This window comes from Salmo trutta, chromosome 21 (assembly GCF_901001165.1).
Source record: "Salmo trutta chromosome 21, fSalTru1.1, whole genome shotgun sequence".
NCBI classification, from domain to species: domain Eukaryota; kingdom Metazoa; phylum Chordata; class Actinopteri; order Salmoniformes; family Salmonidae; genus Salmo; species Salmo trutta.
This window is the reverse complement of record NC_042977.1, coordinates 15,569,822-15,585,167: the sequence shown is the minus strand read 5'-3', so window position 1 is coordinate 15,585,167 and position 15,346 is coordinate 15,569,822. Positions and strand designations below refer to the sequence as shown.

At 42.5% G+C, this 15,346-nt stretch overlaps 1 protein-coding gene across 5 annotated transcripts in view; it reads right to left on the bottom strand.

The window, feature by feature from the left end:
- The window catches only part of LOC115156794 (cyclic AMP-dependent transcription factor ATF-6 alpha), a 45,849-nt gene that overhangs the window by 2,466 nt on the left and 28,037 nt on the right, over positions 1-15,346 (bottom strand). For all 5 annotated transcript variants that reach the window (XM_029704483.1, XM_029704481.1, XM_029704484.1 and 2 more), the window contains exon 15: positions 7,356-7,440. In XM_029704483.1, the coding sequence (XP_029560343.1) occupies positions 7,356-7,440 (85 nt within the window). The remainder of the gene's footprint in view (positions 1-7,355; positions 7,441-15,346) is intronic.

Here is a 15,346-nt window from a genome sequence, read left to right as displayed (position 1 = left end):
TTAAAAGCATGGTAATCATTTATTAACATTCTTTTACTTCTGGGCATTTTTTTCAGTACCACAAAAAAGCGCAACAAACAAAGAGCCTATGCAAAGCTCTCACTGTCACTCAGAAACATATTCCAGTGTCTGCCTGCCAGCTGCAAATCTTTGCCAGTGTATGTGCGCGTGTCGGCTACCTGCCCCTCTGAAGCATAGGCTACTGTAGCCTACAATACGTTACAAGCGCGATTCAGAAATTAAGGAGAGATGTTAACTTGGATACATTTTTTCAATGCTAGTTAAGGATACTATACTTATAACGTTTCACACTGGATGTATTTCCTTACAAAACGTTCTGACGTGTTTTTAAATTGTGGTGCCGCTCTGCACACACCAGCTTGTTAGCTAGCTAGCCATCTTGCCCTGGTCAAACATTAAGCCAACTCTCAGAAGTTCAAAGACATTCAAAGTTCCTCCATAGGTATAATTCTGTGGGCCTAATTCAGATCATGCAGGTCATAACAAGATGCCCAGCACTTCAAGCCAAGCCACCTCCACCCTCTCTCACGCGCTCCCCACCTGAAAAATGTCGCGTCTTACACTTGTCTGTCCGTTACGCATGAAAACAACTATAGCGTGCCCGCCACAAACTGCTCTATCCGCACTGATTGGTGAAGTAATCTACTGTCGTCCTTAAAAAAGGAACAGAAAGGAACGATATAATCCGGCATGTTTTTGGGGGGGTTTGAACCGGTACAGAACTTTATTTTGCAGGTCGGAACAGTGGAATCGAATGCAAAAAGTAAGCGGTTGGAAAATCATTTAGGTTCCAACCCGATACAGACCATATCAGACTACAGCAAATTTCCAAATGGCACCTCTGTATATTGATAGACTGGACAAGACCATACCTAATTCCAAATGCCATATGTGTGTATTCATACAGACCATACCTAATTCCAAATGGCACACCTGTATATTGCTAGACTTTACCTGTGCATAGCTCATTCTAAATATCTCCCTTGCTGATACAGACCATGCAGGTCTACTAATTGGAGTCAGCCCACAAGCCCCTCATCTCACTCCCCAAAAATCCCTTTCTGTCAGCTCCCCATCCAGTTTCCCTTTGGGGTTACTCGGTGAGATGGGTCTTTGGGTGAGACCAACCAGAAACTTAACCATGTTAACATGATAAAATACGTTGGCCCGTTAACACGGCAAAGTGAAGTGGCTTATTTCAAATCATGAGGGAAAATACTCAATTGCCCTTCATTATCCTTCACATACCATGCAGTCCCTTCAACTGAGGCCAATATTGGTTATGATAAGGTTACCCAAAAGGCCAACTGGCATTTTTGCACAGTATGTTGCAGACCCGAAGAGTGATTCGGAGGACAAATCCACTGTTTTATTAGAGTAGTAAGGAATATCAAAGACATTTCTACAGATGGAAGCTATTTATGGCAAAAGGGGGTCTTTCTAAACAACCACACTCTATGGCTGGGGCAAATTACAACCTACCGTTACAATCATCTGGCAATTACAGTGCATTCGGAAAGTATTCAGACCCCTTGACTTTTTCCACATTGTTACATTACAGCCTTATTCTAAAATTGATGAGGAAAATATTTAATTCAATCAATCTACACACAATACCCCATAATGACAAAGCAAAACATGTAATTTTTTTTTTTGCAAATGTATTAAAAATAAAAAACAGAAATACCTTATTTACATAAGTATTCAGGCCCTTTGCTATGAGACTCGAAATTGAGCTCAGGTGTATCCTGTTTCCATTGATCATCCTTAAGATGTTTCTACAACTTGGAGTCCACCTGTGGCAAATTCAAATGATTGGACATGATTGGAAAAGCACACACCTGTCTATATAAGGTCCCACAGTTGACAGTGAATGTCAAAACAAAAAACCAAGCCATGAGCTTGAAGGAATTGTCCGTAGTCCTCCGAGTCAGGATTGTGTCGAGGTATAGATCTGGGAAAGGGTACTAAAAAATGTCTGCAGCATTGAAGGTTCCCAAGAACACAGTGGCCTCCATCATTCTTAAATGGAAGAAGTTTGGAACCACCAAGACTCTTCCTAGAGCTGACCACCTGGCCAAACTGAGCAATCGGGTGAGAAGGGCCTTGGTCAGGGAGGTAACCACGAACCCAATGGTCACCTTGACAGAGCTCCAGAGTTCCTCTATGGAGATGAAAACCTTCCAGAAGGACAACCATCTCTCCAGCACTCTACCAATCAGGCCTTTATGGTAGACGGAAGCCAGACGGAAGCCAGACGTGGCCAGACGGAAGCCACTCCTCAGTAAAAGCCACATGATAACCCGCTTGGAGTTTACCAAAAGGCACCTAAAAGGACTCTTAGACCATGAAAAACAAGACTCTCTGGTCTGATGAAACCAAGACTGAACTATTTGGCCTGAATACCAAGCATCACATCTGGAGGAAACCTGGAACCATCCCTACGGTGAAGCATGGTGGTAGCAGCTTCATGCTGTGGGGATGTTTTTCAGCGGCAGGGACTGGGAGACTAGTCAGTATCGAGGGAAAGATGAACAGAGCAAAGTACAGAGAGATCCTTGATGAAAACCTGCTCCAGAGCGCTCAGGACCTCAGACTGGGGTCAAAGGTTCACCTTCAACAGGACAATGACCCTAAGCACACAGACAGGACAATGACCCTACGGACACAGACAAAACAACGCAGGAGTGGCTTCGGGACAAGTCTCTGAATGTCCTTGAGTGGCCCAGCCAGAGCCCGGAATTGAACCCGATTGAACATCTCTGGAGAGACCTGAAAATAGCTGTGCAGCGATACTCCCCATCCAACCTGACAGAGCTTGAGAGGATCTGCAGAGAAGAATGGGAGAAACTCCACAAATACAGGTGTGCAAAGCTTGTAGAATCATACCCAAGAAGATTTGAGACTGTAATCGCTGCTAAAAGTGCTTCAACAAAAGAACTGAGTAAAGGGTCTGAATACTTATGTAAATGTAATATCAGTTTTTTTTTCTTCATAAATCTGTAACAATTTCAAAAAAACTGTTTTTGCTTTGTCATTATGGGGTATTGTGTGTAGTTTGATGGGGGTAAAAAAAAAGACTGCTCAAAAAAATAAAGGGAACACTAAAATAACACATCCTAGATCTGAATGAATGAAATAATCTTATTAAATACTTTTTTCTTTACATAGTTGAATGTGCTGACAACAAAATCACACAAAAATTATCAATGGAAATCCAATTTATCAACCCATGGAGGTCTGGATTTGGAGTCACACTCAAAATTAAAGTGAAAAACCAAACTACAGGCTGATCCAACTTTGATGTAATGTCCTTAAAACAAGTCAAAATGAGGCTCAGTAGTGTGTATGACCTCCCTACAACGCCTGGGCATGCTCTTGATGAGGTGGCGGATGGTCTCCTGAGGGATCTCCTCCCAGACCTGGACTAAAGCATCCGCCAACTCCTGGACAGTCTGTGGTGCAACGTGGCGTTGGTGGATGGAGCGAGACATGATGTCCCAGATGTGCTCAATTGGATTCAGATCTGGGGAACGGGCGGGCCAGTCCATAGCATCAATGCCTTCCTCTTGCAGGAACTGCTGACACACTCCAGCCACATGAGGTCTAGCATTGTCTTGCATTAGGAGGAACCCAGGGCCAACCGCACCAGCATATGGTCTCACAAGGGGTCTGAGGATCTCATCTCGGTACCTAATGGCAGTCAGGCTACCTCTGGCGAGCAAATGGAGGGCTGTGTGGCCCCCCAAAGAAATGCCACCCCACACCATGACTGACCCACCGCCAAACCGGTCATGCTGGAGGATGTTGCAGGCAGCAGAACGTTCTCCACGGCGTCTCCAGACTCTGTCACGTCTGTCACATGTGCTCAGTGTGAACCTGCTTTCATCTGTGAAGAGCACAGGGCGCCAGTGGCGAATTTGCCAATCTTGGTGTTCTCTGGCAAATGCCAAACGTCCTGCACGGTGTTGGGCTGTAAGCACAACCCCCACCTGTGGATGTCGGGCCCTCATACCACCCTCATGGAGTCTGTTTCTGACCGTTTGAGCAGACACATGCACATTTGTGGCCTGCTGGAGGTCATTTTGCAGGGCTCTGGCAGTGCTCCTCCTGCTCCTCCTTGCACAAAGGCGGAGGTAGTGGTCCTGCTGCTGGGTTGTTGCCCTCCTACGGCCTCCTCCACGTCTCCTGATGTACTGGCCTGTCTCCTGGTAGCACCTCCATGCTCTGGATACTACGCTGACAGACACAGCAAACCTTCTTGCCACAGCTCGCATTGATGTGCCATCCTGGATGAGCTGCACTACCTGAGCCACTTGTGTGGGTTGTAGACTCCGTCTCATGCTACCACTAGAGTGAAAGCACCGCCAGCATTCAAAAGTGACCAAAACATCAGCCAGGAAGCATAGGAACTGAGAAGTGGTCTGTGGTCCACACCTCCACTCCTTTATTGGGGGTGTCTTGCTAATTGCCTATAATTTCCACCTGTTGTCTATTCCATTTGCACAACAGCATGTGAAATTTATTGTCAATCAGTGTTGCTTCCTAAGTGGACAGTTTGATTTCACAGAAGTGTGATTGACTTGAAGTTACATTGTGTTGTTTAAGTGTTCCCTTTATTTTTTTGAGCAGTGTATATTATCCATTTTAGAATAAGGCTGTAACGTAACAAAATGTGGAAAAAGTCAAGGGGTCTGTTACGTTCTCCAGTTTCTGTGTTGTTGTTGGTTTGTATGTGTGTGTATTTCAGGAAATGGCTTCCTGGAATCCTAAAGCAGCTGATTGGTCGGCCCCATCGCTGATTGAAGCTCTGACCCCTCCCTCTCGTCAGGGGAAACAGCTGTCTCTTCATTACCAACTCCTTCTCCAGCTTGATAAAAGCCACTGTTCCTTCGTCCGGGGGGAGAGCTTCTTTTATGTCCTGTGTTGGTTGTTGGTCAGTGAAAGTTTTGTTGATATTATTTTGTAGCCGCTCCTTCAGAGGTATGTGTATGCCAATATGACTTAGTGTTTTTGGTTATTGAAATTGTTCACTTAAAGTATTGGTCAATTATTCTGTTTCATTTGTTCCTAGGAGGGGAAGGAGAACGCACCTTGGGAGTGTTTAGGCAAGAGGCCTGCGGGCATACATGACCCGTAGTATTTAATCTGTCTATGCATACTAGGTAAGACCTGGGCGGACCACCACCTGTATTTTGGTTAGTGCGCCAGTTGGTGCTAAAGGTTAGGTAAGAAGTGGGAAGGCAGGAGAGGGGACTCTTTCATTTTTACTTTATTTGCTTTGGTTCCGTCCAGACCCCTTTCCCCACATTACCGTGTAAACTGTATTTTTCTCTGCCTCTGTCGTCCTTCCCCGCACCTACGATCACATACTTTTTCACTCCACGGGGAGTTGAGATGTAGCGGGGTGTTGCGTTCCCTCCTCCAAGAGGCGTACGTAACAAGGTCTGAATACTTTCCGAATGCACTGTATATGCAGACACCTCTGTGCCTCTCCAAGGATATTACCTAATGATATGCAATAAGCATAAGATATCCTTTCAACAAAGCCATAAGCACATCAAACAAATTCCTCTCTGGCATCCACTTCTGCACGTCCCAAAAAAACTGAAAGTAGGAGAAAGAGTGTGAGAACAAGAGAAAAAAAAATATTTGGCCGGATAGATAGATATAGATATATATGAGAGAGAACAAGATAAATAAATATATATATATATATATTGAGGGAGTATGGATAGAGGGTGCTGAAGGTACACAACAGGGCGGCAGGCAGCTTAGCAGTTAGAGCGTTGGGCCAGTAACCGAAAGGTTGCTTGTTTGAATCACCGAGCCGTCAAGGTGAAAAATCAGTTTGAGCTTGAGCAAGGCACTTAACCCTAATTGCTCCAGGGTGGCCGTTGTTGATGTTTGCTGACCCTGGCCGTGACCTCTCCGAGATTGTCTCAGTTGGGATATGCAACAAAAAAAAAAACATTTCCAACATACACATGCGTATTAATACACACGTGTACATGTGTGAAATAGGACAAATATAAGCACCCAACAAGCAGTCCGCGTACAGTTCTGTTTTGTGAGATGATGCACAGCTGCATAACAAAGTTGATCCATACGACTCAGAAAACAGGTCATGGAAAGTTTCAGACCATTAAGAGTGTAAAGAGGGTAAGACAGGCCTCTGCAGTGCTCTGTACCAAGGGGCCTCCGAGACGCACTAACGTATGTTCACAAGAGCCTGGCTGTTGGCCATGATGGTGGGGCTCCTGGATTGAGGGCAGCCGTTCCCCAGAGGACTCCAAGGAGAAAGGTTTTCTTTTGGCCGGAGGCCCCTGTCTGTAAGGGCTGAGCTCTGAGAGACAGAATGGATGAACCATGATAATAGATCCAAAGCACAGTGGTCTCACAGCACTTACTGCTGAGCATAGAGTTTCTATGAGAAACTGTACATCGGAAACCTCAGACGCTATGCGACTCAAGTGCAGTGGTTGTTTTCTAATTTGGAATTTTCACATTTTATACACCTTAACAAAACGTTTGAATGCTAATCATAGTACATATTATCGCAATACTTAGAAGCTTAAAATACAGACCTATAAAATGTATCAATAATTAATCATAACTGCACACACAAAAAAAAACATTCTGAAGCCTGAGGGGACAAAACCCAAACAAAGGGGGGTGAGTAAGTTCAACGGGGAGCCCCATGACCTAGTAAAATCTGACACATATTTTCAAGCACTTCTCTGAAACTTAACCCTACCCGGTCACTGGAGAGACAGTAAATCACCTAAGATTAGAAAAGAAAAATGTCCTATACAGTACTGTCTCTGAACTCCAGGAACTATATATTATTTCCTTAAAAGGGCATGGAAAACACAACAGTGTTCTGCTATCATCTGTATCCCACTTCCTTTCTGTTTCTTCAGGGTAGAAGGGACACCAACAGACCAATACAATTCCCCTCAGCAAAATAGCCTAACTCATTGCACATGCCAGAAATAAAAAGAGCTTAGCTTACACATGAAAGCAATTTCTGTTACTGAATCAATAGGAAGTAAATACAGAGGAAAGCTTTCAAGACTAGAAGAAAAAGTGTGTGAGTATTCATCCACCACAATAACAATCAGTTGTTGAAGCTGGTTCAAGCTTTCACTAAACTAATGACTATAGTTACAGTGAGCGTAGGTTTTCTGTTTATACACTGTGGGTAGGTGGAGGTGTAAATTGGCCGTGGCTTCTGATTACGTGAAAGCTCTGCTCTAAAACGTACAATAAACTTCCTTAGAATTGATATTTGGCATGCTGTTGCTCAGTTTACATTGTCTACTGGTCCTTACCGTTCACATTAATAGCTGGTAACACCAAGGACATCTTTGGCCTGCTCCCCTTGCTGTGGTTGGTTGCAGGGAGCAGAAGGTGATCCTAAAGAAACAGAGAGAGAATGGGGGATTAGAGAGTGAATGCAGTGAGTCATTACTCAAGAGTTGACCTAGTCTTTAGACAATAAGGAGATACATTTGACAGTAGAGATGTTGTGCTGTTCAGGGCGGATTTTCTCTTTCAAATCCCAGTAGGACAATGCATGTGGACTCAATTTCATTTAACCTTTATTTAACTACAGTACCAGTCAAAAGTTTGGACACACAGACTCATTCAAGGGTTTTTCTTAATTTTTACTATTTTCTACATTATAGAATAATAGTGAAGACATCAAAACTATGAAATAACACATGGAATCATGTAGTAACCAGTGGCGTAAAGTACTTAAGTAAAAAATACTTTAAAAGTACTACTTAAGTATTTGGGGGGGGGTATTTGTACTTTACTATTTATGACAACTTTTACTTCACTACATTCCTAAATAAAATATTGTACTTTTTACTCCATACATTTTCCCTGACAACCACAAGTACTTGTTACATTTTGAATGCTTAGCAGGACAGGAAGTGTCAAATTCACGCACTTATCAAAAGAAGACGTGGTCGTCCCTACTCCTGTTGGCCTTGCAGGTTCACTAAACACAATTGCATCTTTTGTAAATAATGTCTGAGTGTTGCCCCTGACAATACATACATAAAAACAAGAAAATGGTGCTGTCTGCTTTGGTTAATAATATAAGGAATTTGAAATTATTCATACTTCTACTTTGATACTTAAGTATAATTTAGCTATTCAATTTACTTTTGATACTTAAGTATATTTAAAACCAAATTCTTTTAGACTTTTACTGAAGTAGTATTTTACTGGGTGACTTTCACTTTTACTTGAGTAACTTTCTATTAAAAAGGTATCTCTACTTTTACTCAAGTATGAAAATAGGGTACTTTTTCCACCACTGGTAGTAACCAAAAAAGTGTTAAACAAATCAAAATATATTGTAGATTTTAGATTCTTCAAAGTAGCCAACCTTTGCCTTGATGACAGCTCTGCACACTCTTGGCATTCTCTCAACCAACTTCATGAGGAATGCTTTTCAAACAGTCTTGAAGGAGTTTCCACATATGCTGAGCACTTGTTGGCTGCTTTTCCTTCACTCTGAGGTCCAATTGACCCCAAACCATTGCAATTGGGTTGAGGTTGGGTGATTGTGGAGGCCAGGTCATCTGATGCAGCACTCTATCACTCTCTTTCTTGGTCAAATAGCCCTTACACAGCCTGGAGGTGTGTTGGGTAATTGTCCTGTTGAAAAACAAATGACAGTCCCACTAAGGGCAAACCAGATGGGATGGCATATCGCTGCAAAATGCTGTGGTAGCCATGCTGGTTAAGTGTGCCTTGAATTCTAAATAAATCACTGACAGTGTCACCAGCAAAGGACCATCACACCTCCTCCTCCATGCTTCACGGTGGGAACCACATATGCAGAGATCATCCGTTCACCTACTCCGCGTCTCACAAAGACATGGCGGTTGGAACCAAAAATCTCACATTTGGACTCATCAGACCAAAAAGACGGTCTAATGTCCATTGCTCGTGATTGTTGGCCCAAGCAAGTCTCTTCTTCTTATTGGTGTTCTTTAGTAATGGTTTCTTTGCAGCAATTCAACCATGAAGGCCTGATTCACACAGTCTCCTCTGAACACTTGATGTTGAGATGTGTCTGTTACTTGCACTCTGTGAAGCATTTATTTGGAATGCAATTTCTGAGGCTGGTAACTCTAATGAACTTATCCTCTGCAGCAGAGGTGACTCTGGGTCTTGCTTCCTGTGGCGGTCTGCATGCGAGCCAGTTTCATCATAGCGCTTGATGGTTTTTGCGACTACCCTTCAATCTTTCCGGATTGACTGGCCTTAATTTCTTAAAGTAATGATGGACTGTCTTTTCTCTATGCTTATTTGAGCTGTTCTTGCCATAATATGGACTTGGTCTTTAACCAAATAGGGCTAGCTTCTGTATACCACCCCTACCTTGTCACAACACAACTGATTGGCTCAAACACATTAAGGAAAGAAATTCCACAAATGAACTCTTAACAAGGCACACCTGTTAATTGAAATGCATTCCAGGTGACTACCTCATGAAGCTGGTTGAGAGAATGCCAAGAGTGTGGAAAGCTATCAAGGCAAAGGGTGGCTACTTTGAAGAATCTCAAATATAAAATATATTTTGACGTGTTTAACACTTTTTTGGCTACTACATGAATCCATATGTGTTATTTCATAGTTTTGATGTATTTACTATTATTATACAATGTAGAAAATAGTAAAAATAAAGAAAAACCCTTGAATGAGTAGGTGTGTCCAAACTTTTGACTGGTACTGTATGTAGTCCCACTGACGTCAGAATAACTATTTCCCAAGGGCGACCTGATATCAATAAATGTACATAATTTACAGTCATGGGTGCCATGGTCAAGGGGAGTGACTACAACCCAAACAATGCCTCAAGCCACTGTCTGTCCACCTATAGGCTGACAACAAGAAAAAAATACATGTAATAACAGACCAGAGACATCCAGACCCTTCCGTGGCCACTGCGGCCATAACTCTGAAGTGCACGCACCATGAACCCCACAAGGCACAAGAGGTACGGAATTCACAAAAATACATCCTAAAGAGAACTTAAGGCCAATAAATCTCAACATACATTGACCTCTGACCATACCTTTGACTGTATAATGTTTTCACAGTTTGGGGTGTAAAGACAGTCATTGTTTGAAGAGACAGGCCAAAAACAGTAGTTAACTACAGCGTTGACACCTGGACAGCAGGTTGTGACATACACGTAAAAAGAACAGGAGAATGATGTGGTTGTAAATGTATTTTAAAAGTAGACAGCTGGGGCTCTATGAAAATAATCAATGATGGGCACATTAGCTAGACAAGCCATCCATTGTTCAAAGAAATAATCACAAATCAAGCACATGGCCATTAAAACCCAGACCATATCAGAGACAGTCATTTCTTGACACAAACCAAGGCTACTTTTCCTCCATTTTTATTAAGTTGGCAGAGATCAAATGCATCTACATGCTGTCTGATCAGCTAGTCATCTAGGTTCCCTCCATAGAACCCTATACTTTATTAGAGGCATAAACACAGTAATTCAAAGTCCTGTTAAACATCGGTGGTCTGGGAGAGGAGACCCATGCATGGTTGAGAGACCACTGTCCTTCTGTGTTTGATTTAGCCTTCCTGCAGTGCCAGGTGGGTCGGTTCTGCAGTTTGCGACTATTCCATTGGTTCTATTGGGGCAGGCAAACTCAATCAAGCCCAGCTAAAGTATTTGAAAAGATTTTAAAGAGTTAAAACAGAGCTGTTCCTGCGAGAAGAAGTCATGGAAAAACTAGGAACTTCAGCCTGAAGCTCACTGATGTAGAAAAGATATATATATATATATATATATATATATATATATACACAGTAAAGTAGGTCTATAGACTGAAGAGCTACGGGGTCAATTAGGATCATTGAAGTTAGAGCTCCCAAGGACTAGTTAACATATCAAAAGACACAAAAGCCTAAAAAAATATATGTTTACAGTAGACTAGAGTGACGGCACTGAGGTAAATATTTTGTTTTGAAGCCAGCTGCTACTCTGGGGAGTACATATGACTTTACCTCAGATGGACATAGATGGCTAACATAAATGTTATCATCTGCTAAATGTAACTAGCTACATGATTGGTCTGCTTCTGAGTAAAATATCGGCGCCAGTACGGAATGGCCCGGATCAGCACAATACAGCGTCTAAATAACAGTGTAAGTAGGTGGAAATTAACATTGAGAAGACATGGAAGCCAGGGTCAACTGCACTTGAAATAGACTGAGACTCTGGTTCTGATCCAGCCCTTGAAACAACACCAGTTCTAAGAAGCTGACAGAAGTAAGGAGCTTAGTGAAAAACACACACCAGGCACTGTTCCCCATTGGGTATTCACAACACACACAGGCACACGTGATAACACACACACACGGATTTTGTATTGTAGATATGTGGTAGTAGAGCAGTGGCTTGGGGGAACACACTTAATGTGTTATGAAAAGTGTCAGGAAACGTAATGTCATTTTGATTGTATATACAGTTGAAGTCGGAGGTTTACATACATTGCAGTCATTAAAACTCGTTTTTCAACCACTCCACAAATTTCTTGTTAACAAACTATAGTTTTGGCAAGTCGGTTAGGATATCTACTTTGTGCATGACACAAGTAATTTTTCCAACAACTGTTTACAGACATATTATTTCACTTATAATTTACTGTATCACAATTCCAGTGGGTCAGAAGTTTACATACACAAAGTTGACTGTGCCTTTAAACAGCTTGGAAAATTCCATAAATGATGTCATGGCTTTAGAAGCTTCTGATAGACTAATTGACATCATTTGAGTCAATTGAAGGTGTGGATGTATTTCAAGGCCTACCTTCAAACTCAGTGCCTCTTTGCTTGACATCATGGGAAAATCAAAAGAAATCAGCCAAGACCTCAGAAATACAATTGTAGACCTCCACAAGTCTGGTTCCTCCTTGGGAGCAATTTCCAAACACCTGAAGGTACCACGTTCATCTGTATAAACAATAGTACACAAGTATAAACACCATGGGACCACGCAGCCGTCATACCGCTCAGGAAGGAGAAGTGTTCTGTCTCCTAGAGATGAATGTACTTTGGTGTGAAAAGTGCAAATCAATCCCAGAACAACAGCAAAAGACTTTGTGAAGATGCTGGAGGAAAGATACAAAAGTATCTATAGCCACAGTAAAACAAGTCCTATATCAACATAACCTGAAAGGCCGCTCAGCAAGGAAGAAGCCACTGCTCCAAAACCGCCTTAAAAAAGCCAGGCTACGGTTTGCAACTGCACATGGGGACAAAGATCGTACTTTTCGGAGAAATGTCCTTTGGTCTGATGAAACAAAAATAGAACTGTTTGGCCATAATGGCCATCGTTATGTTTGGAGGAAAAAGGGAGAGGCTTGCAAGCCGAAGAACACCATCCCAACCATGAAGCACGAGGGAGGTAGCATCGTGTTGTGGGGGTGCTTTGCTGCAGGAGGGACTGGTGCACTTCACAAAATAGATGGCATCATGAGGAAGGACAATTATGTAGATATATTGAAGCAACATCTCAAGACATCAGTCAGGAAGTTAAAGCTCGGTAGCAAATGGGTCTTCCAAATGGACAATGACCCCAAGCATACTTCCAAAGTTGTGGCAAAATGGCTTAAGGACAACAAAGTCAAGGTATTGGAGTGGCCATCACAAAGCCTTGACCTCAATCCTATAGAAAATTGGTTGCCAGAACTGAAAAAGTGTGTGTGAGCAAGGAGGCCTACAAACCTGACTCAGTTACATCAGCTCTGTCAGGAGGAATGGGCCAAAATTCGCCCAACTTATTGTGGGAAGCTTGTGGAAGGCTACCCGAAACATTTGACCCAAGTTAAACAATTTAAAGGCAATGCTACCAAATACTAATTGAGTGTATGTAAAGTTCTGACCCACTGGGAATGTGACAAAAGAAATAAAAGCTGAAATAAATAATTCTCTCTACTATTATTCTGACATTTCACATTCTTAAAATAAAGTGGTGATCCTAACTGACGTAAGACAGGGAATTTTTACTAGGATTAAATGTCAGGAATTGTGAAAAACTGAGTTTAAATGTATTTGGCTAAGGTGTATGTAAACTTCCTACTTCAACTGTAACTGCCTTAATGTTGCTGGACCCCAGGAAGAGTAGGCTAATGGAGATCCTTAATAAATACAAATAGAGCCTATCAACAGCCACCTTCAGGAGAATGAAAGACGATTGATCATTGCTGTGTTAGTGCTTCAAGGGCTCATGCTAGAAGTCTTCAAAAGGACACATGCTAGCTGTCTTCATGGGGATACAGTAGGCCTGCCATTCGACTCTTTGGCAGAGGTTGTAATAGCGGCTAGGTCTGAACTCTATGAGACCACACGTTTCCATGAGTTTTGAAGAAGAAAAAAAAGAGAAGGAAAATAATTCTACCATTTTGTTCAAAAACATCTTTTGACTTTAGCATAGTACCCCAGTGAGCCAATTATCCTCAACAAAAGTGATTCAGGCAGTGTAGGTATGTATATATTCCTGATAATCACATTCCCCTACAAAACCTTTGGTTCTGCTTTTCCTTCCCACAGCAGCCCAGGTCTACCCATGTGCATCAAGTTAGTGTTCTGCTCTTTCCATCACTTGCGTTGTGGCGTGCGCTTTGGGACAGGCCAATGAAATCAGAAGCTGCTCTGTTCATTCCATCAGGCCAGAGAGAGGGCTGAGGCTTAGGAGAGCCGACTGCAGCTGTGCAGTCACTCCCTCCCTCCCTCCCTCCCTTCCTCCCTCCTCTACTGTACATTCTTGTCTACTGGTAGGACTCCATGGCTGGCTGAATTACCCATTTCAAGGCTAGAAGCACAGATCGTACAGAAGCCGGCAGCCACATCAAATAATGTCACAACTCTTGTTTGCAGAGTGCCATTCATCCAGTTACTGTAAATACGTGACACTCCCTTAAAAAAAGAAACATTTCACACATGTTGAACTTCGTATTCATCATCTCCAGCACCACCCCAACATATGTGAAAATGGTGTGTTTCTATTTTTTTGTAGTAAAACATATTCAAATGTAGATATGTTCCTTTAAGATCGGCAAAGTGTGGAGGGTTTGACTCATTGACAACAGCTCAATGTACAGCTTATGTACAGTAACTACTGGAAAGGAGCATACTTGGTTTGCCAGCAAGCGGTTTCCATTGACGCCATGATACCCAAAAATTGTATAAGAGTCTCTTATTCGGTCTGAATGATGTAGGCAGGTCTGAAGGCAGGCGGTGGGTGGGTTGATGTCTCCATTGGGGCTCGGTAAACAGGGCCTTCGGGAAACATATTTGGTCCTTGGATAAAGGACCCTCAGATAGCAGAGCTGACGGGCACACAAAAGAGCTAAAGAGGGGCCCCTGGGAGTTGATGGTCCAAATGGAGAGATTGTGATCAGAGTTCACTTTCCTTCTCTCTCTCTGCCTGTTTCTCTCACTCTCAGGTTCTCACAAAACAGACGTTGGCAGGCCATCAGAGAGAATGGTCCCTGCTAACTCTCCTGAGCAGTCATCAGGTTGGAATAACGTTGCAAATCAGACCTAAGACTTTCTGAATAGATGGCTAATTGAATATGGGGGGGGGGGGGGTTAGGGGTGCAATGGAATAAGACAGTCAGTCCTTCTGGTTGAGAATGACAATGAAAGCCTTCTCAGTGTAACCGAGGCAGAACTAAGAAGGGATTGAGCCGATTAGCGTCATGAGAATACTTTTACGAAGCCTCAGAAGACTTTACAGGTTTCCCTCTATGATATGTCTAAAGGAATGCCTGGAAACCTATCAAAGGAGAAGGACTAACAGATCTAGGGGGTCTCAGAGTTCATAGTTTGTGGTAACTTTTATGAAAATGGAGGTATGTTCGTTTTGGTCATCGAATACACTTTCCTGTCAGAGGTTGCCGATAAACAGGTTCTTTTGATTTTTGCTTTAATGTAAATGTATTAAAGATGTGTCAGTACAATGGATGCATCATTCGAATTGACCAGACAAAAGATGTCAAAATGTGTATGACGGAAGGAAGATGTGCTTAATCAATAAATCAAAAGATTATCTGTGGTTAGGCTACACCAAATAAAAATGTGAAATTCCAATCTTATAGCTTAGGAGAAATGGAGTCCGTCGGTAACCCTAAACGGTCATGTTACGCCAAAACACCACACAGAATAAAATGAATAAGAACAGCCTCAAGGACCTTCTTTATTGTTCTAGATAATTCCTACCGAATGTGCCCCCTCAGAATTCTATACATCAAACACACGAATGAAACTC